Raw genomic sequence first — 24,063 nt, 5'->3', positions numbered from 1 at the left:
TTACAGGCAGTTTGTCACATCCTAGAACCTATTTCCTGTATCCTGCCCCCCCCCCCAACAGTTTTACAGCTGCTAAAGAGTTAAATGTACCAATATTCACATATGCTATACTCCACTCAGTATAACGTACCTGGAGCTTAGGCTGTCCTTTTCACAATTCAAGAGCACTCAGATCTTTCTAAATACAGGAGCCTGATGAGTGGGAGTTTCAAAAGTAACTCAAGCATCATCCTCAAGTCATGACAAGTAAAAAACAATAGCTTTGAAGGTTGTACCTGCAGGAATTCATTTGTTCAGATCATATTCATTCATATGTTAACAAATCAAAGCATTTCATGCTACTGTGAGTTTAAAATCCCAGATGTCTTCTCACTACAGCAAACTGTTTTTCAAATGAGACTCACATTAAATAGTGAAAAGTTTCAGTGTTAGAAAGCAGACTTTGTTCCAGGAAATAAAAGAATATAAAACCAACGCATTTAATGGAAAGAAAAAGTATCTTACAAAAACGTCTTAATTCCAGAGATCACAACAGTAGTAATAAAACCTTAAAAGACAACTAAGACAGTGTTTATTCAGAAGCAGCATAAATCCAGACAACACATGAAAATCTCAAGTGTTTATTGTTACACTTCAAGTGCATATATTTCTTTACAATTTTGTGCCTTTCCAAAGGAACAGACATACAGCAGCCACAAAATTTGTTCTTTTCAGAAAGCTTTTACTAGCTTGAAATCTCATCTTTATAACAGGATAATACAGTGAACTAGTTCCAGTGATAAATTCCAGATTTATATAGACCAGATCTGTGAAAGAGTAAACTCAACATGGCAGTTTTTAATATTGCCACAAAGGGTGACAAAATACACAATTCAACTGAGTTCAGACAGGCAACAGACACAAGACATTCATTAAAAACAATCAAGTGTTTAATACAAAATACTCAGCTAAAGATAATTAAAGATAAAAAGAAAATGCTTTTCACAAGTAAACAGCATGGGCCCTATCTTCCGACGTCAACAATGACATGTTATTATGTGGGTACCTCCAAGGTTTAAATACAATGTGTGCAGGCTAAATTACTTCCACCTCTTCTATAAAGTAATGATGGGAGATGGAATCACCCAACACAGAAGTCTGAGTACCAGAAGTTAAACTCCCATTTTTAAATGGCTTGTGAGACTTTCCCCATTCACTACAAGGATACCTCTGTAGCTTCTTTGGCTGAGGCCACCGACTCTGAATAGCAATCCCAAACAAAATGGAAACACTTCCACTGCTGAGAAAGAACCAAAGAGGACAGTTTGGTCAGAATGCTAAACATTATGGAACAATTCTAAGCTTATGAACAAAATGCTCTAAGGAGATGAACGTGAATTCACAATTGTAATCTTTAATTTAGTAAGTAATACAGTATTGACAATGTTCATAAATATCATTAGTTTTGAAATAAAGACTTCAAAAAAGGCACAAATATATTATTCTGGAACAACTAATGAGTTTTTATTTCAGATTCTAAATTTAAATTTTAAATTTAGTCTTTTGCTGCAAACATTATGTAGTGGCATCACTTTTACCAACCCTATTCCCAGGGAAGCGGAGATAGTACCAGAATGCAGAATAGGCAACAAGGCTTATTCTCTCCCTCAGTATTTCCATAAAACTTTACATACTGTAGATTATGGCAAATGCCAGATTCCAGCCATTTCACCTGTGTTACCATTGCATACATAAAGTTGCAGTGTACTTGGTGGACAATAGCCACAATGCCCCATCACACTGACTGATGTTGATTAGACTTCTATTTGCACCTCGAATTGCATTCAATTTTGGGCCCCTCATTACAAGAAAGACACTGAGGTGCTGAAGTAGCTCCAGAAAAGGGCAACAAATCTGGAGAACGGTATGAGGAGCAGCTGAGCAAACTAGGGGTGTTTAGTATGGAGAAAGGAGGCTGAAGGGGGGACCTTATCACCCTCTACAGCTACCTGAAAGGAGGTTGTAGTGAGCTGGCGGTCAGTCTCTTCTCCCAAGAAACAAGTGACAGGATAAGAGGTAACATCCTCAAGCTGTGCCAGGGGAGGTTTACACTGGACATTGGGAAAAATTTATTTACCGAAGGCAGGATCAGGTGTTGGAACAGGCTGCCCAGGGCAGTGGTGGGATCACCATCTCTGGAGGTGTTCACAAACCATGTAGATGAGGCCCTCAGTGACATGGCTTAGTGATGGACTTGGCAGTCCTGGGGTAATGGCTGGATTTGATGATCTTAAAGGTATTTTCCATCCTAGTTGATTCTATGATTCCAGCTTCTTGTCCTTCCAGATGATGGGGACTGGAGAGAAGAGACTCCAACATTTCAGTTCCATGGGGATAAAGAAATGCTTCACCTCACTTGGCAACGATCTGCATTCATCTCAAGAGCATCAAGAGCGTATTGGCAAAACCCTTTCCTTCCCCTGAGAAACACCAATTGCAATATGAAGCTTACAGCCTTAGTAAGTTGAGACGGAAAGTCCTTTGGATCTCTGAAAGTTTCAGATCCCTCTCTTCAAGAAGGATTCAAAGAGGACTTGGGAGTCTTTGTGTAAAACTGAACGTAAAGAAATCACATGCAGAAAACCTTAAACCATTTCAACGCCTGGGCCAGAAACACCACGCCATACCTGGGAGAACCAAAGCAATGATTATAGAAGAAAAAAGATTTACTGCGTTATTGTCCAATATGGGTTTTCCAGATATGTGCTTCGAGTCTTTTGTTTGGTGGTTGACAACCATGCCAATATTCTGGTCAAAACCTGGGGAAAGATAAAAGACTTCATTTTACAAAGCCAACCAAGCTGAAAAGAAACTTAGTAACCAAATGTATGCAACTTCATAAATTTAGTTTACCATTATTTGTTAAACCTCTGTAAGAAAAGACAGCAACAGACTAAATTAAATCATAGTTAGTTTAATCTTGTAGCTTCAAAGACTGGAATATAAATACAATATTTTGTGTTAGAAGTTATTTCTTTTGCAAAGTTACACTTTTGCCAGGTCTACTTCTCTATGTAGTTTCATAGCTAAGAAAGGAATAGAGTGAGCTGAATCAGGACTAAGTTGTTCTAAGGCACTGGATGCTCGTTTCAACCAAACAGAAACAACTGATTAGCCACACGTATTTCCTGTCACGAAGATGTATTTGTTTTAAAGTAAAATTATGGAAATAACATTATTATTTGATCTGTCAGAAAACAAGCTTCTTATGGAATATGAATTTATCATTTCTACTTACATAGCAGTTTTATACTACCAGCAGCTGGTTTTTTTTTTCCTGGTACTTAAGCCATTTCTTGCTCTACCTCTGTATTATCAGTACTCTAGTACTGTATTTCATTAGCTGTTACTGTACACAGTTAGCCTATCTTCTGTCCAGCTGCATTACTTTCTAAGCTGATCAAAGTGTAAAATTCTAGCATGGCTGATTTTAATGCCAACTCAAGCTGTAATGAAGCATGTAAGTGGGTATGTATGTCCATGTGCACACCTTTAAGGATGACACAAAGAAACATTCCAAAATAAATAAATGTATTTTATATTAACATTATTTCCTCTTCTCTGTAAACCCCACAACATGGAAATTTCAGTTTGAACTGCAGCTTTGTGACAAAAAGATTTTCAGCACCTCAGACAAAACTTAAAAAACCCCACAGCACGAACCTGCCTGGCAGGTATATAGATGCTATTACTTTTACCTTTGAATCACGTTTTTAAACCTAGCTTTGGATAATGCAAAAAAGCTACAGAAAAATTCAGCTTCAAAGCCTGATAGTTTAACTCTTAACAATTGCTATGTTTTAGGAAGTTGTAAGTTTTCTTGAGAGAAAAACTGGGAATAAATTTTTATAAATATATACTTCAAATGCACATAAAGCATAGACTGAGAGAATTAACAAGTACTAGGAAAGGTAACAGTAATTCCTTCTATTCCTTTTGTTATTTACAGAATAGGTCTGGCCTCAGACTGATACCACAGGAAAATTTTAACGTAATTCTGTGCAGCTATTCAAAGTTTTACTTAATAAATGTGTGGGCAGGGAAGGACTTTCACCTAGAAACTGGCTATCACAGTATATTACACAAACCAAATCTAGGAGGATTACCAACAAGAAAAACATTGGCAAAAGGGATTAGCAGTGGCAGCATAATACTTTCAAAAGAACACACAATTCTTTATTACCACTGCTGTATTTATTGTTTTTCAAGATGCTGCAGAGAGACCGGAGTATTTCTTATGAGACCACACTGAACGGGGATTGGAAAAGCAGGCTGAAGTAGGGAGGAACACGAAACCTAACAGCGTGTACCACAGGAGCAGCACTATTTCATTTATATCACAGCATATATATACATACACACACACCATAGTGTATATCCATATATAACATAGATACTGCAGCAGTACTTATGAACTTGTAAAAGAAACTCTGGAACTTGCATACTGTTCCTGCTGTGGCTAGCAAAATAAGTTGCTGAGCATGGAAAAATATCTGAAGTGAAGAATAAATAAATGCTGATAAATGCTGGCATGCATTAGCTAGGTTTACCACATACTCTTAATGCATCTGCATCATTAGAAGCATGAAACATCGTCCAAGTGCTTAAGTGCGTCTTCTTTAGTACAGAAATTTCTAGAAATTCCTCAAATGGTTAAACACTCAATTCCATTTTAGGCTTTCTTGGAAACAGAAGGTCTAAACAGACTACAAGAAATAGAGCATAAAAACTGCTGGAAAGCCAAATCCACAGCATCAGCAACAGACTGCAGTTCTCATTGTGATGACAGACTTAAACGACTTGGATCTTTCAGGCAGGTCATCTGTACCTTCAAACCTCGACTTCCAACAAGTAAGTAGATAAGAATTCTCTCTGCAACCAGCTATTAAACAGAATAGCATCACATATAGTCTTTAAACAACTTTTCAGCAGTTTACAGTTTAGCCTAAAGGTTGTCTGTAGTTTTTATTCACAAAGATCCTTAGAGGCAATGAGTAAAATACTGAAATCATTTAGACTCAGCCAGCCAAGAAGGTTTTTAAAAATGAACATGATTTTTTAGTTAAAGTCACAGCTGGTTTGTCATGAACTTAACTTACAGGAAACAGTACTCTAGAAGCAGTGAAAACTTAAATTGTGGGCACATGTTCCTGGAGCTTTTCTTATGTAATTCTTAAAGCTGACACTATTGCTGCCTTCAGAATTAGAACTCAAGCTTCTGCAGTGACAACTGATTTGGGTAAATGGATAAAATTAAGCTGACGTTTTCTCATATGTTACCATAATTAGACCTATAGAAAACTAGAGGGCAGCAATTGCTTTCTGCAAGTTAACATGTTGCAGATCTCTGTTCTCTTTCAGTAATCAACAAGACAGTAACATAATATACACAAATAAAAATATGGAAAAGAACCAGCTGCCCTTGCTCTTGTTTTCATTATCATGTCCATCACTTTGGCTCCCTTTATCCTTTGTGTTGCTAATTCTGTATTTTCTCCATATAAAAATCATGTCCTCAGTCCTTCTGGAAATTCCAAGTCCATTTTGAGGTTACACTGAAGCGGGGTTAAAAAAAAGAATAATCTTACCGCTGTATTGCATTGTAGCTCCCAAATAGGAATCCACAATTGATCCCAGTAAGCCAGCTGCTGCAGCAAACACAATAATGGGCCATTGTGGAGCAGATACTTCCAGATCAGACACGAAAATGAGTTGTGTGATGAAGTAGGCTATACCTACTACCATGCCGCCAAGCAAACTTGACAGCAGGCCCACAAAAGTAATTGCTCCATTAGTACCTGAAACAAACAAAACCAAGCTGATTCACCAACTTTTCCTTGAAGCCTTGCATTTGTTCAGATGTTTTATATGAAATCAAAACTGTGTTCATAGTGATCTTCCCCCCCTTATATCCACAAGCAAAAAAACCCCAATAAAATTACCATGCACTCAAATCCTATCCCACAAGGTGTACAACTCGGATCAACATGCCAACAAGACCCAAAAAAAGACACACTGCTTTAAGGCAGCAATGTCATCCACTGTTTAGACAAGGCCTGACAGACAGAAGGGTCACTTTGCCCATCCTTGGTAAGATACCAAAGGAAATGAGTGATGTAGTTAAGTGAATTTTCTGTGGCATCTGTATTGAATATATATATTCTTCTACTGATTAAAATTTTCATGTCTAAAAAACTGAGTTGTAAACTTGTATTCTTTATATTTTTGGCAATATAAAGACTTTTATTAGTGCCAGAAATGAGAACTGACAGCACTCACTAAGAATGATTTTAGCTCCCACCAACAAGAAGCAGCAGAAACACAACCGAGTATATTCCATTTCAGCAAATGCGTTCCTCCTAATCTTTTCTAATCCCGGATTTCTGATGCTTGGGGTTTTTTGAGTTAGTTTTTTTTTTTTTTAATTTTCAAGTCAGATGCATAGTTCTAAGCAGATTAGCATAAGAACATGAAGAACAGGTAACACCTTACCCACTGGAACCTTTTCCCAGGTTGTTATCAACCTTGGCTTGCTTTTACTCATAACACTACCAATCTCTGAAGCCCATGTATCACCAGCAGAGCATGCCAAAGCTCCCAAAAGGGATAAGCACATCCATGATGCTGTGTATTGCTTTGAAAAGTCTATAGGAATTTCACCCGGTCCATTTTCTATCATATATAAGAGAGCCAGCTCAGTAGGAACACCACCGTTACACAATACTTGCAACCAGTTCCTCTGTCCACCTAAAGTGACAAAAACCAAGATTAGTATTTTCAGGCAAAATACCCTGGACAGACAACAGCATGAGACAAAAGCAAAATACACACATATAAAGTTAAAATTAAAAAAAAAAATTTAGAACCAGACACTAGATAGCAATTTATTAAATAGAACAGAAGCAAAAGCAAAGTCACTTGCTAACGATCATATTGATGGAGTTGGAGAGGAGGCACAACAACAGTGTGCCTTATTTTGGAGATTACATCTCATCTACCCCTTCGAAAGAAAGAGGAATATATAGTGTTTATTCTTCACAAGGAATCTGGAAGAATTTAAAAGTTATGGCTTACCTTCTTTGTATTCTGAATCTATTTGCTTCTTTATATCCTTTTTCCATTTAGTAAGTTTTGAAGAAGTAACAAAAAATACAAACAAAGAGGTGAAGAAACTGTAATTTGCAACTGTAAGGATAAATCCAACCACCAATCCTATGGGAAAAAAAAAGCATATAAAATCCTTTCATGTAACACTTTGCAAAGTGTTTTGAATCTCTTGAATACAAAAAGTATGATAAACTTCAATCATGCAAGAAGAGAATTACTGAAACATCTAATACCTGTATAATAATTCCAAAGACATCTTGACTGAAAAATAAAAAACCCGGTTATTTTTGCAATTTTCCCTTAAGTTTTATTGCCAAATTGCTAGTTCTATTGCTAAAGTATGTGATCTTTTAAGACCTTCTCTTGACACAAATTAGTAATACTGTGCAAAAATAAAAAACAGATAAATAAATAAATAAATAAAAGCCTAAGGTTATATAATTCAAACTGAAGTACTCTGCTTAAGAATAGGATTATTTGTGTAAAAAGCATATACAGAGCTGTGGCTGTGTCTCTATCAGCAAATTTATCTTCTGGTCTCTAAGATAACCTGAATAATCCTCTTCCGTATCATAACAGATGCTACTTGTCCTTTCTGTTCCTCATTTTCTTTTTCCGTTTTTGATTTTAAGCCATCTTTTTCCTTCTGTAAGTATTTAAGCTCCTGGGTGTAATTCTGCTTTATCTCCTCTTTCACAGGGGAGGACTAATTCCTACTGCCCACCATGAGTTAAAAATTCTTTGCAAATGAAAGAAAACTGCCTGCACATAAAACAAATGCCAGCATAAACTGCCTAGCAGAGCTGTTAACGTTAACAGGCAGAAACAGCAGAAGAGAAAAGATGGCTTTTCTTAATTTAGAAAATGCTCCCATCAATGCACAGACAGATCAAGACTAGCAAAATGGTGACATGGGAGGAAAAGGTTTGACCTCCTGTTTCCTTCCATTGACCATCAATCCAGACAACATCAGAATACAAGGGTGAATCACATCACCCAGAAATATTGCATCAGATTTCAACAAACACTACTGTACACTACATTGAGTTTTTTTTAATAACATCATTAAGAAAAATTTTGTTGATATGGTAATTTGTTTGAAGTACAGATTTCATTCTCTTGGAAGGCCAAAAAATGTCTAGAACTGCTCATATTACAGAAAGGAGAACCACAGTATCTTTACTGGTTTCCTACCAGGCACATAGGCTACTGACATGGCTCAGTTTCATGGTATTTCTTTACCAATCACTCTTGCCATTTCTTTATTTCACATGAATTTATCTGTATGTTAAACCAAAACATGCAATTTAACTGCATGCTATACTGAAGTTTACAAGAATCTTCTGGGTTCATGTAAGTCTAAAGACAATATAATCAAATGAATTACAAACAGCAGCAAAAAACTACTTAAACAGGCATGAGGAAAAAAATCAGTATGAATTTAAGGTACATATGCTTACATTTACACTTCTATTATAATAGAACTAGGTAGTAAAGTCTTAAAAGACTATTATGTACAATACAAAGAGCCTTAGTTTACTAAATGTTTAGCTTAGCAGTCTCACAAAAAACGTACCTCCCAATGCACCACTGTGATCAAGACTCTTCTTCTTAAAACCCTGTGTAGCAATTGTTAGTGGAACCAAGATTGAAAAAAGCCAGCGCCATGGAGAAATGGGTCGTAAAGTACCTGATAAATCAAATAAAATGGTTACATATGATCCTTACAAGCCTTTTTAAAGCCTTTATATATGAAAAGTCATTATCTTCTAGTATATGTTTAAAAAATGATCTTAGAGATTAAAACTTTTTACCCATGGTAACCAAGCTCTTGAGTCCCTCTCCCCACCACAGGAGGGCGTCTCCTCAACAGGCCCTCAGGACGTGAGAACCCATTTGTTATCTTTTACAATAGTTGTTCCTATGACTTTATTAACTCTTTTCACCAAAAGGGCTAGTCCTAGAAACGTTTAAAGGCAACTAGGAATACTGAAAAAAAAAAAGCTTATTTCAGCAAGCCATCATTCTCCAAACCATAATTTTTAATAAAGAACATTAATACACTATACATTTTGTATTTAAGGAAAGGTAGCCACATGACATACAAATCAAGTGTTATATAGTCTGGTTTCCACCTCAGTATTTATGCTCAAGTGAGCCTGAAGAAATTTAATGCAGTTCTTGTCCTGTCTGTTTCTGCAGAAAATTTGGCTTAGCTGAGAATTCACAGATGATTTAGACTTCTTAGTCTTTGCTTTGCATAGGCCCTCTCTACCATACATGCATGCAACCCTTTCCCAACCTGGCAGCCCATCTTCATAGAATCACAGAATAGTTAGGGTTGGAAAGGACCTTAACATCATCTAGTTCCAACCCCCCTGCCATGGGCAGGGACACCTCACACTACACTATGTCACCCAAGGCTCTGTCCAACCTGGCCTTGAACACTGCCAGGGATGAAGCATTCACAACTTCCCTGGGCAACCCATTCCAGTACCTCACCACTGTCACGGTAAAGAACTTCTTCCTTATGTCCAATCTAGACTTCCCCTGTTAAGTTTTAACCCATTACCCCTTGTTCTATCACTACAGTCCCTAATGAAGAGTCCCTCCCCAGCATCCTTACAGGCCCCCTTCAGATACTGGAAGGCTGCTATGAAGTCTCCATGCAGCCTTCTCTTCTCCAGGCTGAACAGCCCCAACTTTCTCAGCCTGTCTTCATCTTGATCTGGAGCATCATAGAGACTTGTTGAAAAGCAAGCTGCACCCAACAGTTTTACGTCTTGTAATATGTATTTACTCCCAAATTTTTTTTTCTTCTCTTAGGATTTTCTAAAATAATCCTTTTCCACTTCTACATTCCACTGTCCTCCCTGTTATGTTTTCCTCAGTTCTATCTAGAACAGCACGACCAGATTGAGTGACAACAGAATTTCTTTTTGTTTGCACAACACGTTGGCATGAGAAATTATTTTCTTCATGGCATACAGTGTAAACTGAAAGCACATATTTAAGCTAAGAGATAGCCTTCTTTCTCTACATGTTAATGTGCCCCACATAGTGGGGGAATCCTTTCCACTGATTTTTCTTCTCTGACAGCGGCTGCAATCTGTGCCAGCGCCACACCACCCTCACAGTAAAAGATTTCTTCTTGGTATCTAAACTAAACCTACCCTCTTCCAGCTCAAAACCATTCCCCCTTGTCCTGTCACGACATGCCTTTGTGAAAAGTCCCTCTCCAGACTTCTTGTAGGCCCTCTTCAGGTAGAGGAAGACTGCTCTAAAGTCTCCCCAGAACCTTTTCTTCTCCAGGCTTACCAACTCCAGGAGAGGTGTGCCTGCCCTCCAGTCATCTCTGTGGCCCTCCTCTAGACTCGCTCCAACAGCTTCACATCCTTCTCATGTTGGAGACCTCAGAATTGACCTTCTTGCTCTATAACTGCTTTTAAAAAAGGGAAGATTTGTCTGCAGTCTCCTTCTCAGTATCAGGAGATACCTGATACATCTGATTCACCTGCTGGAGTGAGTCCCAAGGAGGCCCACAAAGATTTACCAGACCTCTCCACTTTCTGCTGTCAATTCTCAATCATATTATATAGCAAGGACTGGAATATCCTAGTTAGCAGAAGAACACAGAGAGCTATACCTATAGAGCTGATAAACACAATGTTGCATGTTTCAGTCCAACTTGGCTAGCTCTAAATGAGACAAACTGCTTGCTTCTGCATGACTTCTATGTGTCTGGCATCTCTCTAAAAGCCAACGTAGAAGTGTCCAGACAACACAGATTTAATGCTATACCAGGACTAATACACCATTCTAAAACCTGAAGCACTGAAAAACACTGAGCAGAGACATCCAGCTGCCACTGCAAAAGTCAGCTTATACTAGTGGGATATTTATTCTAGCTGGATATATTGTGGATCCAAGGTGACACTAGGCAGCTGAGAGTCTTCACACTGCATCCCTAGGTACTCTCACCAATACTGCACTGACATTGGAGCTGAGCATTTCCTGCATGAAACTGGCAGAAGTCCTAAGAACAGGTCTTTCCTTGTCTTAGGAAAGCAGTCAAACTCTTCTAGGTTTGCACTGATGTGAAGGCAGTACTGCTGCTTTTCCACACTGCTGTAAAAATGGTCCTAGAACTGAGAGTACAGAAAGTACTAATGTCCCTGCAATTACACACAACTAAGTCACAGCCTGAGCTATCACTGAATCACAGAATCATTTGGGTTAGAAGGGACCTTGAAGCTCATCCAGTTCCAACCCCACTGCCACGGCCAGAGACACCTTCCACTAGACCACCTTTTCAACGCCCTTTGCAACCCGGCTTTGAACACGGCCACAAATGGAGCACCCACAGCTTCCCTGGGCAGCCTGTGCTAGTGCCTCACCACCCTCACAGGGAAGAACTTCGAATATTTGCTTTCTTTCAGGAAAATAAATTATAAAGGATACCAACATTTTACATTCAACGGGATCCCTAGGCAGTGTACCCAGAAGGGCACATTGGCCATTAACACCTTATAAACCATCGGCAGCTACTGTCAGGGCTTTCAGCTCTGCTGAGGCCGAAAGGAGCTCTGCAACCCCTCTTCCAACGCCGTACCCCCAGTCTGCAGGGGCTCCGCTCGCCCCTCGCCGTGTCACCTCCTCAGCCCCCACCCGGCCTTTGCACTCACCGTAGTACGTACTTGCGGTCATGGACACGATCCAGAACACCAGAGAAATACAAATGAGCGCGTTCAGGATGATAATATTCGCCATCATCTTGAGGTACTCTTTGAAGAAATCCTCCTCGCAATAGGACATAGGAATCCAAAAAGAGAACACCTGGAGGGGAAGCACGGGGCGCACCGCATCAGCCACACCGCTATCTCCTCCTTCTGATCCTGCTCCTGCCCGGCACGAGCCGCGGCCCGAAGCGGCACGCACCACCCCCGAGGCCGCCTCTGTTCCCGCACACCTCGGGGAGCCACTGGGAGGCACCGACCCGTTCATGGGGAGGCGGACGTTAGGGGTCGAGCTGCGAGGCGCTGTGCGACTGATAGGCCCCGGCCCTTCCTCCTTCCCTCCCATCACCTATATCGGCCACAGACCTGCTCCCGCGGCCCGCCGGCGCCGCCACCATTCCGCCCCGCCACCCCTCTGCGCATGCTCCGCGAACTGCACGGTGGCGGGGAAGGAGGGAGGGAGGGAGGAGGCGGTCCCGGTCCTGCAAGCACTCAACAGGCCTCGGGACGGAGCTGTGGTATCGGTCATCCACCCACAGCCTTTCCCAGCCCTAATGGGTTCCCGGGTACCGATCCTCTGCGAGACCGGCGTCTGCCTGTCGCAACCCCCGGTCCTTGTTAAGCGTGCCTCCTCTGTGGTAAACGGTAATGCGTGAGCCAGCCGCTGTCTCCGGGCTCGTGGGCCCACGGCTTGCCTCTGCACCAGGGCGTCTAGTGCCTTGCACGGTGGGCTCGAATGACGACCAATGGAAAAAACACTAGTTAAAGATAAATCAACTTTGTCAAATAGCGTTTGTGTAATAAACCTAGGCATGAAAAGTATGAAGTGAGTTGGTAATTAGTGATACCCGTGAGTATCTGGATGAGGTTTGAAACTTGCTGGAGCATTGCAGAGTTCATTAACAGGACAAGAAGGAGACTTGAAACATCTCTTGAAGTTCACATGGGATGTAAACAAGCCAAACCTGCCTGGTAGGTTTTCATTGGGCATGCCAGAATTACTCTCAAAACACTCGACTGTAAATAATGTATCCCAAGTTACTAGAAGGACTCCAAAGCTCTGTGTGTATCAGAGGCTTTGTTACCAAAGCAAAGAGATGAGAAACTCCACTTCTCAAAACTCCTCTGTTCACTTTGAGGCAGCTGCCTATAAACTAAACTACTTCAGACATCACAGAAGGTAATTCTGAAGTAGCATTTATATATTAAACATTTGTTATGTGGAAGGTAGACCCAAACCCTTCAAGTTTACAAACATGGGTTCAGATGAGCCACCTCATGAACATCAGTAACCTTGGGTGCCATTTGTTATGGCCTTGTAGCAGCAGCAGAATAGAATATTTAAGTATTCAATGACAGACAGAGTAATAGGAAAACGTGAATTAAAAGTTCTTTTGCATACAACAAGAGTAGCTTTTAAGCTTAAAAATTCAAATGAATAATCGTAGTTTAAGAGTTGGCAATTTCCCTGCTGATTTGAAGCCAATTTCTTGCGTGTTGGCACCTGTTCATCTTTCAAGCATGTTCCATTATTTTTCATTCGGGATCTGGAGTAAGTTTCTAACAGGGTGTGAACACAGCTAGGTTGTGGATTCTTTTGCAACAGAAACTTAAGATATATTTTTGTATAGCTGTGAAAGAAATAGTTCACAGCTGCTTCTTCAGATGTTGTCTAAAATAGGGACCATGTTCTACAGAGATTTGCAGATACTTGGTTTTACTTGAAGACAGCAGGCTTATTCCACAGGTTAAAGGTAACACTTGGGTGTTTACAGTGTGTTGGCTCCAGCCAATTGGAGCCAAAATTTGAACCAGATGCCTTAGGCAAGGGTGTAGAGGCTTTATTTTATTTTCTGCTGTATTTATTGATAATAAAGACTGGGAACACCCAAATTTTCTCTGAACTGGAAATCCCCAAAACATTAATACTGATACCGGGAAATAAAGGGTTAACATTGTGCCTGCTTGCTTAAGCAGTCGCTGTGTTTGGTGAAGCAGAATTGTAGGAGTTACAGCTGCTAGGCAGAATTGTAGTAGATAAGATTCATAGCTTAATATTTAAGACATTCTTGTTCAAACGGTATCTTTAGAAAGAAAAGGAACAAAAGATAGCCAGAGTAACAAAATTTACAAACTTGACAAGTTTCTGCTTTAAGATACATAAAACTGGCTTGTACCAAACCCGAGGTTTGGACAGGAGCTGAAACCCTATTGAGTCTGCATGAAACCAAGAGGTTACTTGCAGTGATGAAGAGGAACTACAGGCCTTCATCCTCACGACCCCCTAATGACCACCACCAGGAGGCACTGCGCAGGCACACAAATGGGACGAATGCCAGAAAACTAATTATAATAGTAGACGGGAATAGGTTTTGCATAGGTATTAGGCGTGAAGCAGTCTCATGTTTAGGTAATCATTGTATGTAATATAAACGAACTGAGTGGCAAAGGGGGGCGCGCATGCTTTTGGAGGAGAAACCCCCATGCGCCTCAGCGCTGAATAAAGCATACCTACTTTACAACTCTAACGAGTTATGGAGTCAATCCGCGTATCAATGTAGCAGGACTTACTTTGGTATACCTGGTGTTCCTTCCTAGCTCCCAACTTTTCAGTCTATCTGAGATCTGGATTTGAAATTGTAAAAGTCAGGGGCTCAGCAACTGGTCCGCTTTGTAAGAATAGGACACCTTTTAAAGGATAACCCTGATAACGACACTGCTTAGATGCTCCTGCCAAAATCTAAGTAAACAAATTTTTCTACCAGAACAAGATACTTCTACTTTGACTGGTGGCTGAACAAATAGCTGCTTGTTTAGGTGTAACCAACTCCCAAAAATCTATTAATTCAAATACACTCTTAACTGAAATTAATTATTTAATTTATTGCTTATTTTTTGTTTTCTAAACTGTAATAGACTGATACTGGATTTTCTGGTGGACAAACAAAGATTCCTGCAGGAATCATAAACCCCTGGCTGATACCTGTGGGACTGTACATGTGGGACCATGATTAATGGTAACACAGAAGCTGGTACGACAAGGGGACAGGTTTGTGGCACTCTAAAGGATCCTTCACCTTCCTTCACGGATAGGTAGCACTTGCACTGATTTAGAGACATGCCAGACTATTACACTGGCTTATCCACAAACCTTACATCTTGGCTCAAAGCCACAGACGCTGCTCCTGGAGCTTACATGAGAAAGAAAAGCAAAGAGTATACTGCTCTTGGTGCCTGGAGTGAGAAAGGTGGTTCTAGTCATGAAACCTGTAGCAACCACTGTGAATAATGTTGGCTTTGATTCCTCTTTTAGCTCTGAGTCTTTTGCTATATGCGCTTTACCTCTTTTGCTTTTTCTGTATGTGGCTTCATACATCCCTCTTTCATTTTTTTCTATTATATGGAGCCAACAAGTTTTCCTGCAGCCACTTGGTACACATGGGATGTTACAAGAAGATTTGGAAATGAAAAAGAAAGAAGCCCAAAGTTGGATTTCTTTCCACTTTTAGAAACTGAAAGAAGTTGACACATTTTTGAAAGGAACATCTACAGCAGTTACTGTCATTGGCCCAAATACTACGTTTAAAGTCCTCTTTTCTAGATGTTGCCCTTTGTTTTTACTAAGTCCTGCAATAATGATTAACAATAAAATCACAACACTTTCAATGGGCAAATGTGTTGTTTGGGAGGTTTTTTTAATTTAAATTAAGAACCCATCTAGATGTGTACAGTATCATGAATTCAGAATTCATGTACTTAAAATGCCATCTTGATCAGTAAGAACAGTATTGTATTATATATGCAATGCATACATTTAATAAATAGTTTTTGCTTATTAAAAAACACATTCCCAATTCATACCTAATAATTTTGATAAGCTTGATAATTTAAAAAAGGCAAGTAACAGTTGCTTGAGACAAGTAGATCTTAAAAGTTTTTCCCCGTGCTTTCCCATACAAGTACATTCTTGAAACAAGAAAAATCTGAGAAGTTTAAATTAAAAAAATATTGTTAGAATTACAGGCTGCCCAATATTGAGAAGAAGAGCTCCTTCTTACCATTTTCCCAGATCTATAGGATGCAAAGCACGACCAGTGCAGAGTCTAGAAGTAAAAATAAATACAATTTAATAGGAGACAGGAATGCAAGGTGATTAAAGGCAGTATGACCAACTGAAGATAATAGCATGTTACTGTAATAGCATGCTAATCACTCTTTTGCATGCATTCTTTTCCCAGGAATACATTAGAATTTCGTAGGTTTGCCATAATATAGAATAAAAATTCCAAATTTTCATGAAGTAGAAGTAGACTTTCTGTTCTGTTCCACCTTTTTGTATCTCTGATAGTACTCTACATTTCTCTAATCTGCTTAAAACATTATTCATATTTGTGAGAGTTCTGTTTTTGTAATGGTATTCTTTTTTCTTAATGGTATAAAATCAATACGAAATGCTGATCTGACCATGGAATAATCTGTTTCACCTCCCTCCATAGTCTTTTTTACAGGATAAAAAATACTGTTCATAGTAGAGATAAAAGAAAGATAAAAGGAGCTGGCCATTGTCTTTTAAAAACAGAGGAAGTTATTAAAATTGTCTTTGGAAATTAGTATTGTTTGTTTTACAGTTAATAGGACAATGAAGGAAAAAGAACTGCTTCAATGATCTTGATTTTTACTACTTTTTTTTAACTTGGCTATTACAGGAGAAAACACCATACCTGGACATAAGCTTTTATGCTGTATTTTCCTTGTAGCACTCCACAAGTATTTATATCTGTACATATATTACTTAATGGAATATTCCTGCTTCTTATCAATTGCCTCTGTAGTTTTTGTGCTTGATAGAATGCGTTATGAGTAATATAGCTTGAAACTTAAATACTAATTTAAACCTTTTTTTGTTCTTCATTGTTAAACTTGTCTTTCTAATACCAAAAAAAATTATTGAAGACAAAATACTGTTAAATACATGAAATTAAAAATCTCTAAACGTTGTTAACATTGCACTAAGTATAGCTACTGGCAAGAGCCTTGAATAAATATTCACACTTTTAGAGAAGACAGAATAGTAAGACTGTAAAATCTCATGGCGATAGTGTCATTAGATAGTTTACAGAAAACAGAAGGAAAAGCCTCATACTGCAGATAAATATCCATTTTAAGCAGAGCACCCAAAATTAGCAGTCACCTGTGAAAATACCTACCAAATTGCAAACACTTCTGGAAACAACTGTTGGCATATGCTAGGTATTTGCGATGGTGTGGTCCACATGTCCGGCCAGACTCCTCAAACCTTTGAGTCTGTCTGGAGGAACACTGGGAGGTTAGGCTCCTCCAGGAGGAATCTAGCTCATGTACACCAGAACTCCTTTGAGAAATGAATGCCAACATGTGGTGGATGGGAACAACCGTGGGACAGACATCAAAGCTGCATCGTTGTTCTGTATCACCGCACCAGGTAAGCCATAGTCTGTGTTGACAGAATAATAGCTATGCAAGGGAACAGGATTGACTGGCTTTTAGATTTAGATAATTTCTAAATGATTCAGAAGCATTAAGTTACATACATTTTTATCCTGTAAAAAACACATGTCCTTCCACGTCTGCCTCAACACAAGTGGGTGTAACTTGCCATACGTAATGATTCAAATTAGCAGTTTGACCTGTTTAGGCAGACTGAGGAGAAGTGATGGAACTATGCACATTTTTTTTTCCCTACATATATCATAGTTAAATTTATGACTTTCAGCAAAAGAACTAGGTCACATTTACCTTTAGAGTATTTAGCAGTATTGGACAATTCTGGTAAATACTGCTAAAGATTTAGGATGCCGTTTTACTGTGCTTAAAATAATTTGTAAGAAATACTGGGGGGCAAGGGGATGAAACAAAGCTGAATCTAGACGTGGAATAAAGTCTTAATGAAAAGTATTGTCCTCCAGGTTATGAGTGACTAGGGCTGGATTCTGACAGGTTTGCTAAGCTCCCATTGATTTGTGATGGAAATGGGTGCCCAAGTATCTGTGAAAACATAAGCTGTAGGTTTTTTAAAAGGAAAATACTTGGAAATGCAGTCCAGAGGAAGGGCTGATGGGAGCTATGAAATTGCTGAGCTGGGGCTTCATAAAAAGGATTGGTGGCTTCAGGAAAAAAAAAAAAAGTCTAGGGCAAAAATGAGGATTGCTAAGAAAAGAAGGCCAGAGGGAATGCCTGCGAAATGCCTGTCGAGATAGGCTGGAACATGGAAAGAGAACCCTCAGAGGGTAGAAAAAGCTCTGCTGAATGACACCAGCAAGAAGCAGCATGTAGGTAGGAAGGCAGAAGGGGTAATACCGTGAGTGGATGTGTGAAGTAGATGGTCCAACACACCTCAATGCCAGTTTTCAGATTTAAATGCAGAGGAAATCCCCTTTTTTTCTGTCTTCTTGTCAGCAAGTTCAAATGAACTGAGCTCAAAAAGAGACTTTTGGTTGCAGATGTGACAGTTTCATCAAAAAAAATTGAGTGCACTCACCTTCAAATGAATTAATGGGCTGGAAATCACTGGACATGTAGAAGACCAATGTCCTTACATGTCTTCACAAAACTAAGCAGCACAAGGATTGAAAGTGGGTTTACTGTTCTCTGTGGCCAATATACTGGATTTCAGGACATTTGCTTTTTAATAAAGAGAGATTTTTGTATCAAGTACTTTACTCATACAAATACAATACTTTTGATTTTGGTAATACAGAATTTTAGTCCTGTTTCACCCAGGAGAAACACCTGAATATCAAACTTCAAACACTGCTAAAAAGCCAAAGACTTTTTTCGCTTTAGAAACTGGGTAATTAAGTATGAAATGTGAAGACATTCTGGAAAACTAAAACTACAGAGTATGGAAGGAAGGTTTTACCTAAAAGAGATGGGTATAACAGTGTGCACTCAAAAGTTAGGCAGAAATATCCCTTACCTTTCAAGACTTCTGTACAGATTCAAATGAACTGGTGCAGATAAAGTATTTCAAAAGCAAGATCAGTTTAAGTCCTGTGACAGACTGCAGATTCCCAAGGTCTTCAGCAACTGAAGTTTCTCATCAAAAAGAATATTTTAACTGGCTGTTCTGCTTCTTTGCTGTCGTAATTTATTCCCATTCTTTCAGTCACAAACAGTAAAGTGATGCCCCAGTAAATAATCCTGTTGTGAAGCAGATGAAAAATGGAGAAATGAAGACCTTAACAAACAGGGTGGAGCCCAATCCACTCTTCTCATGCTAAAGAGAGTGTCAATTAAAGACTTCTTTTCATGTTCTCCTGATTTAGGAGATCCACCCAGCGTCATAAATTGGTATTGAAGTTGCAGAGCACCCTATCGCTGTGCAAAATACACTAAGGTAATACTGGTTTAATCTCAGAAAAGATTGTAATTCTGACTTGCTGGGTGGAAGAATAATGTCTTAATTTCAGCTAGGAGAGAGTTAATCTCTTCCTAGAGGCTAGTGCAGCAGGGTGTTTTGGATTTAGTGTGAGTACAATGCTGATAACACACTGATGTTTTAATTGTTGCTAAGCAGTGTTTATACTAAATCAAGGACTTTTCAGCTTCTTGTGCCCTGCCAGCAAGCAGGCTGGGTGTGCACAAGAAGTTGGGAGGGGATAAAGCCAGGAGAGTTGACCGCAACTGACCAAAGGGAAATTCCACACCATATGATGTTATGTCACAGTATATAAACTAGGGAGAGTTGACCGGGAGTCACTGATGGCTGCTTGGGTTGGGCTGGGCATCTGTCAGTGGGTGGTGAGCAAATGTATTGTGCAATTGTATTTTTGCCAGAGATTCAAACCTAAAAGTAGTTTTCTCAAAGTCTTTAGATTTATGTCTTGCAAGCGAAGAACTCAAGACCTCTTTCAGAATCAGTACTGCAACACAGACAGCTGCAGATTTTTTTTCTGCCTGAAAACTGGTCTTACAGTTTTACTAGAAAACACATCCAAAATATAACTGGTAATGAAAAGTTCCCTACAGAGTAATCAGGCCACTAGTAGCTGCTGCCTGATGTAAGCTACTGAAACATTTACAGAAATGCCTCATGGCATGATGTTCAAGTATTCATTGTCTTAGGACACTGTGGTGTATATATAAAAGTTAAGTTCAGCCCGTGGAAGCCACTGTTCTCCTATCAATTAACACAAGGAGATTTTTGCAATGTGTCCACCCTGTGAAGTCACAGTCATTAGGTGAACTGAAACAACCAGTATAAAGGTATTTTTCTTTCTCCATAAACTAAGAGAGAAGGCTTTGATGATAAATTTATACTGTTAAATAAATAAAGAACACCTCGGTGCAGCTCAAGCACTGACCTCACAGTGATACCATGTAATTGTAAATGGACTCTGCAGCTGTATTTGGACTTCTCCAATGAGCTGTTTCCAGGAGGTCCCTAGAGAGTGGGCTAGTCCTAAAATCCAGCTGGCCCTGGGGTCAGGGGTTGGACCCAACCCCACTTATTTAGCAGCAGAGGCAAAGTGAAATATTAGCTTTCTGTGCTTTAAATTGGGGTCTTTGTGAATGTCATCCCCTTCCACTTCTGTTTTCTTGATGAGTTAAGATTCCTGATTTTTTTTCTGAAGATAGTGTAAAGAAAAGATGTCTGGAGCTGGACAAAACACTTAAAATTCTTTAATTTTCCTACATTCATAGTTCATATTAGGCTGAAGAATAACAGAAAAGTGCTACAAGAAAAGCTGAAAAAAATGTCCTGGCAGAGAGGGTCATGTCACACCCCTTTACAGATCAATTTAATTCTCTGAGTCTGCAATCCCAAAGTTTTCATACCTACCAACTGAGAAGTAACATGCATACTCCTTTTTTTTTTTTTAAATATAACTTTCATGAGGTGTTAATTTTTGGAAGTCTGGTTCCCTCGTTGATATTTTCAATAGTATAAATAGGCAACCTGCTGGTCCAGGTCTACTGCGATGGCTTTTTCAGCTAGTATGAAAAGACTTCCAATGGAAAAAAAAACAGTAAAACAAAACCCAAACAAAAGAAATCAGAGAAGGTAACTGCTGGTGTTATTTTTTTTTTTTTTCTGATTGAAAGAAACCCTGGATACTCTGGTTCTGGATCATTGCCACACTCAATTTAAAAGGGAAACCCCAGCATATTTCCAACTTGCAAAAACGTATTTTCCAAAGAAAATGACTCCTGTCAGCAACCAACATTTATCTTGCTGTTCTGTCCTTAACCCTGCAGCATTACATCCTGCCTCTTCCTATGCAGACTGCCACAGCCATCTTTCTGTTACAGAGCAACCCCCAGCACCACCCCATGACATCAGAGATGTTCCCCTACAATAGCGAGACATAAACCTTTTTGTAGATGGGTACTGTTCTAGCAGCTTCCCAGGACATCCAGCTTCAGGGTGTGCTGTCTTCTTGTGGTTTAACCCCAGCTGGCAACTACATACCATCCAGCTGCTTGCTCACTCCTCCCACCCTGGGTGGGATGGGGAGGAGAACTGGAGGAAGGTAAAACCCCACGGGTTGAGATAAGAACAGTTTAATAATTGAAATGAAATAAAATGTAATAATAGTAGAAATAATAACTAGAATAACAATAATAGGAAACAAAAAAAAAAGGAGAAATGAAAATTCAGAAAACAAAAGTGATGCACAATACAATTGCTCAGCACCCACTGATTGATACCCAGCCTGACCCAAGCAGCAATCTGGGCCTTCCTGGTAATTCCCTCCAGTTTATATCCTCAGTATGATGAACCCCTTTGGCTAGTGTGGGTCAGCTGTCATGGCTGTGCTCCCTCCTGGCTTCTTGTGCACCTCCTTTCTGGCAGAGCATGAGAAGTCCTTGACTTAGAGTTAACCATTGCTTAGCAACAACTAAAATGTTGTTATCAACATTATTTTTAGACTAAAGCCTAAACCACTGTGCCAGCTACTAGGAAGAAAATTAACTCTATCATAGCCAAATCAGGACATGTCTGTACTTCCACCAAAGGTCTACAATCCTATTCATTGGCAACCGCCTCTTCACGGTCTCATGCACTGCCAGTGAGGAGTGGCACAAGAAGCTGGGATAGAGCACAGCCAGGACAGCTGACCCAAACTGGCCAAAGGGGTATTCCATACCCCAACACGTCATGCCCAGTATATAAACTGGGGGGAGTTGGATGAAAGCCGGCAATCGCTGCTCAGGGGCAGGCTAGGCTTCAGTCAGCAGGTGGTGAAAATTGTATTGTACACTAATGTTGCGGTTTTTTGTTTTCTCTCTGTCTCTGTCATTATTATTATATTATAGATTATTTTAATTATTAAATTGTTCTTATCTTCACCAGCAGGTTTTACCTTTTTTCCAATTCCCCTCCCCATCCCACCTGGGGCAGGGGGACAAGCAAGTGGCTGTGTACTTAGTTGCCAGCTGGGGTTAAACCACAGCAATCACCAAGAAACGTTTGAGTGAATGCCTCATTTTGGAATACTCCTTGTATTACACAGCAACCAGGGGACTCATTTCACAGGACAAGTTGTCCAGTGGTTCTATAAAGCCCTAGGAATCCAGCATCATTTGCTCTGTTGAGCTGCTGAAAGGAAGAATTCTTTTTAAGAAACATACTGGCCAAAATTTGTGAAGAAAGTGGCCTAAAATGGCCAAATGCTTTACCTTTGGCCCCAGTATACATCAAGGACATGTGAATAAAAACACATGTACTATCCCCATAAGAAGTTCTTGTAAGTAAACACATAAGGTTACTGCATACCCCACCTAAGCCACCACATAGATCCAAGCTATAAATGACTGATGACGTCACGTTGAATTACTGCAAGGCTGTAATGAAATGCATGAGGATTATTCACTCACAGGTTGCCTTGGTTTCAGCTGAGGTAACTTTCTTCCCAGTAGCCAATGCAGTGCTGTTTTTGCTTTAGTCTGAGAACAATGCTGATGACACACTGATGTTTTAGTTGCTGCTAGGCAACACTTCCTGATCAAGGACTTTTCAGTCTCTCATGCTCTTGCCAGTGAGGAGAGGCAGGAGAAGCCAGGACGGAGCAGAGACAGGACACCTGACCCAAACTAGCCAAAGGGATATTCCATAGCAAAGGATGTCATGCCCAGTAGGTTAACTGGGAGGAGCTGGCTAGATAGGGCTGGGTATCGGTCAGCGGGTGGTGAGCAATTGTATTGTGCATCACTTGTCTTTCTTGCGGTTTATTCCTCTATTTTGTTTATTATCATGTAGTATTATATTTTACTTCATTTCAGTTATTAACCTGTTCATATCTCAATTCATGAGTTCTACATTTTTCTCATTCTCCTCCCCATCCCACTGGGAAAGGGGAGTGAGTAACCAGCTGCATGGAACTTAGTTGCCAGTTGGGGGGACACAGATGACTCAAGATCAAGAGAAGGGAACCCATAAAGACACTGTCCTCCAGGAGTTTAAAGTCCTTATATCTTAACATAAACTATTAAAATACTTTTCTTCAGTTGGCCTACCATTATCTAAAGACTTACGTGTTTCAAAATGCTGGGTGTGTTCCCATATCCCTCATCACTCTAGTGAAGGTGTCACTGTACTTCCTATAGCATGTAATTTGTCACCACAGGGCAGAAATTCCTTGTCGAAGGGCACCCCCGCTGGCAACAAATGGGAACTGATCCGACTTGGTTCAACAGAAATGTGCATGAAGCTCCAACTCCTACCCACTACCTGGGATTAATTACCCCGGGAATACTTGTTACTTGAAAGCAGATGCAACATGCTATATGGGACAGAGTAATTGTACCAAAGCTATTAATTGTCATTGATTGTCTAATGATAATAGATGTTTGATAGCCCACAAAACTGTGAGCTGACATCATGTTCTATACAATCTTGGGAACCTATTTAAATCATGGACATTATCCCATGTCCTGTGACAACATGCCTTTGTAAAAAGTCCCTCCCCAGATTTCTTGGAGGCCCCCAGGCTGAACAACCCCAACTCTCTCAGCTTGTCTTCATAGGAGAGGTGCTCTAGCCTCTGATCATCCTCACTTCTGACCAGTACAAATAAACAGGTATCCTCATGTAACCCTTCATTCCCTCCATCCAAAAAGATGTTTATTAATGGCTTCATTTATTGTTGCAGCAACTAACTTGTGACTTGCGTTCAACACCAATTTTGTTATCCTCTGC

At 39.8% G+C, this 24,063-nt stretch overlaps 1 protein-coding gene across 6 annotated transcripts; it reads right to left on the bottom strand.

The window, feature by feature from the left end:
- Window positions 1-606: 606 nt before the first annotated feature.
- TMEM19 (transmembrane protein 19) lies at window positions 607-15,962 on the bottom strand. Of its 6 annotated transcripts, none has more exons than XM_062613746.1 (7): window positions 15,941-15,962; window positions 11,832-11,982; window positions 8,723-8,836; window positions 7,114-7,251; window positions 6,532-6,786; window positions 5,628-5,837; window positions 607-2,798 (listed from the first exon to the last, which is right to left on the bottom strand). In XM_062613746.1, the coding sequence occupies exons 1-7, from the start codon at window positions 15,941-15,943 to the stop codon at window positions 2,635-2,637; spliced, it is 1,035 nt and encodes a 344-aa protein (XP_062469730.1). In that variant the 5' UTR covers window positions 15,944-15,962; the 3' UTR covers window positions 607-2,634. The 6 variants fall into 6 exon arrangements, with proteins under 6 accessions (XP_062469730.1, XP_062469728.1, XP_062469729.1 ...); XM_062613744.1 differs by lacking the exon at window positions 15,941-15,962 and adding an exon at window positions 12,249-12,306; XM_062613745.1 differs by lacking the exon at window positions 15,941-15,962 and adding an exon at window positions 12,249-12,306 and having other exon boundaries at window positions 11,844-11,982.
- Between the last annotated feature and the right edge of the window lie 8,101 nt (window positions 15,963-24,063).

The sequence above is a fragment of the Pezoporus occidentalis genome, unplaced genomic scaffold (assembly GCF_034315485.1).
Source record: "Pezoporus occidentalis ecotype Australia unplaced genomic scaffold, CSIRO_AGI_Poc_V1 ctg17, whole genome shotgun sequence".
In the NCBI taxonomy this organism is placed as follows: Eukaryota; Metazoa; Chordata; class Aves; order Psittaciformes; family Psittacidae; genus Pezoporus; species Pezoporus occidentalis.
The sequence above is the reverse complement of the archived record's forward strand: the minus strand, read 5'-3'. Positions and strand labels throughout refer to the sequence as shown.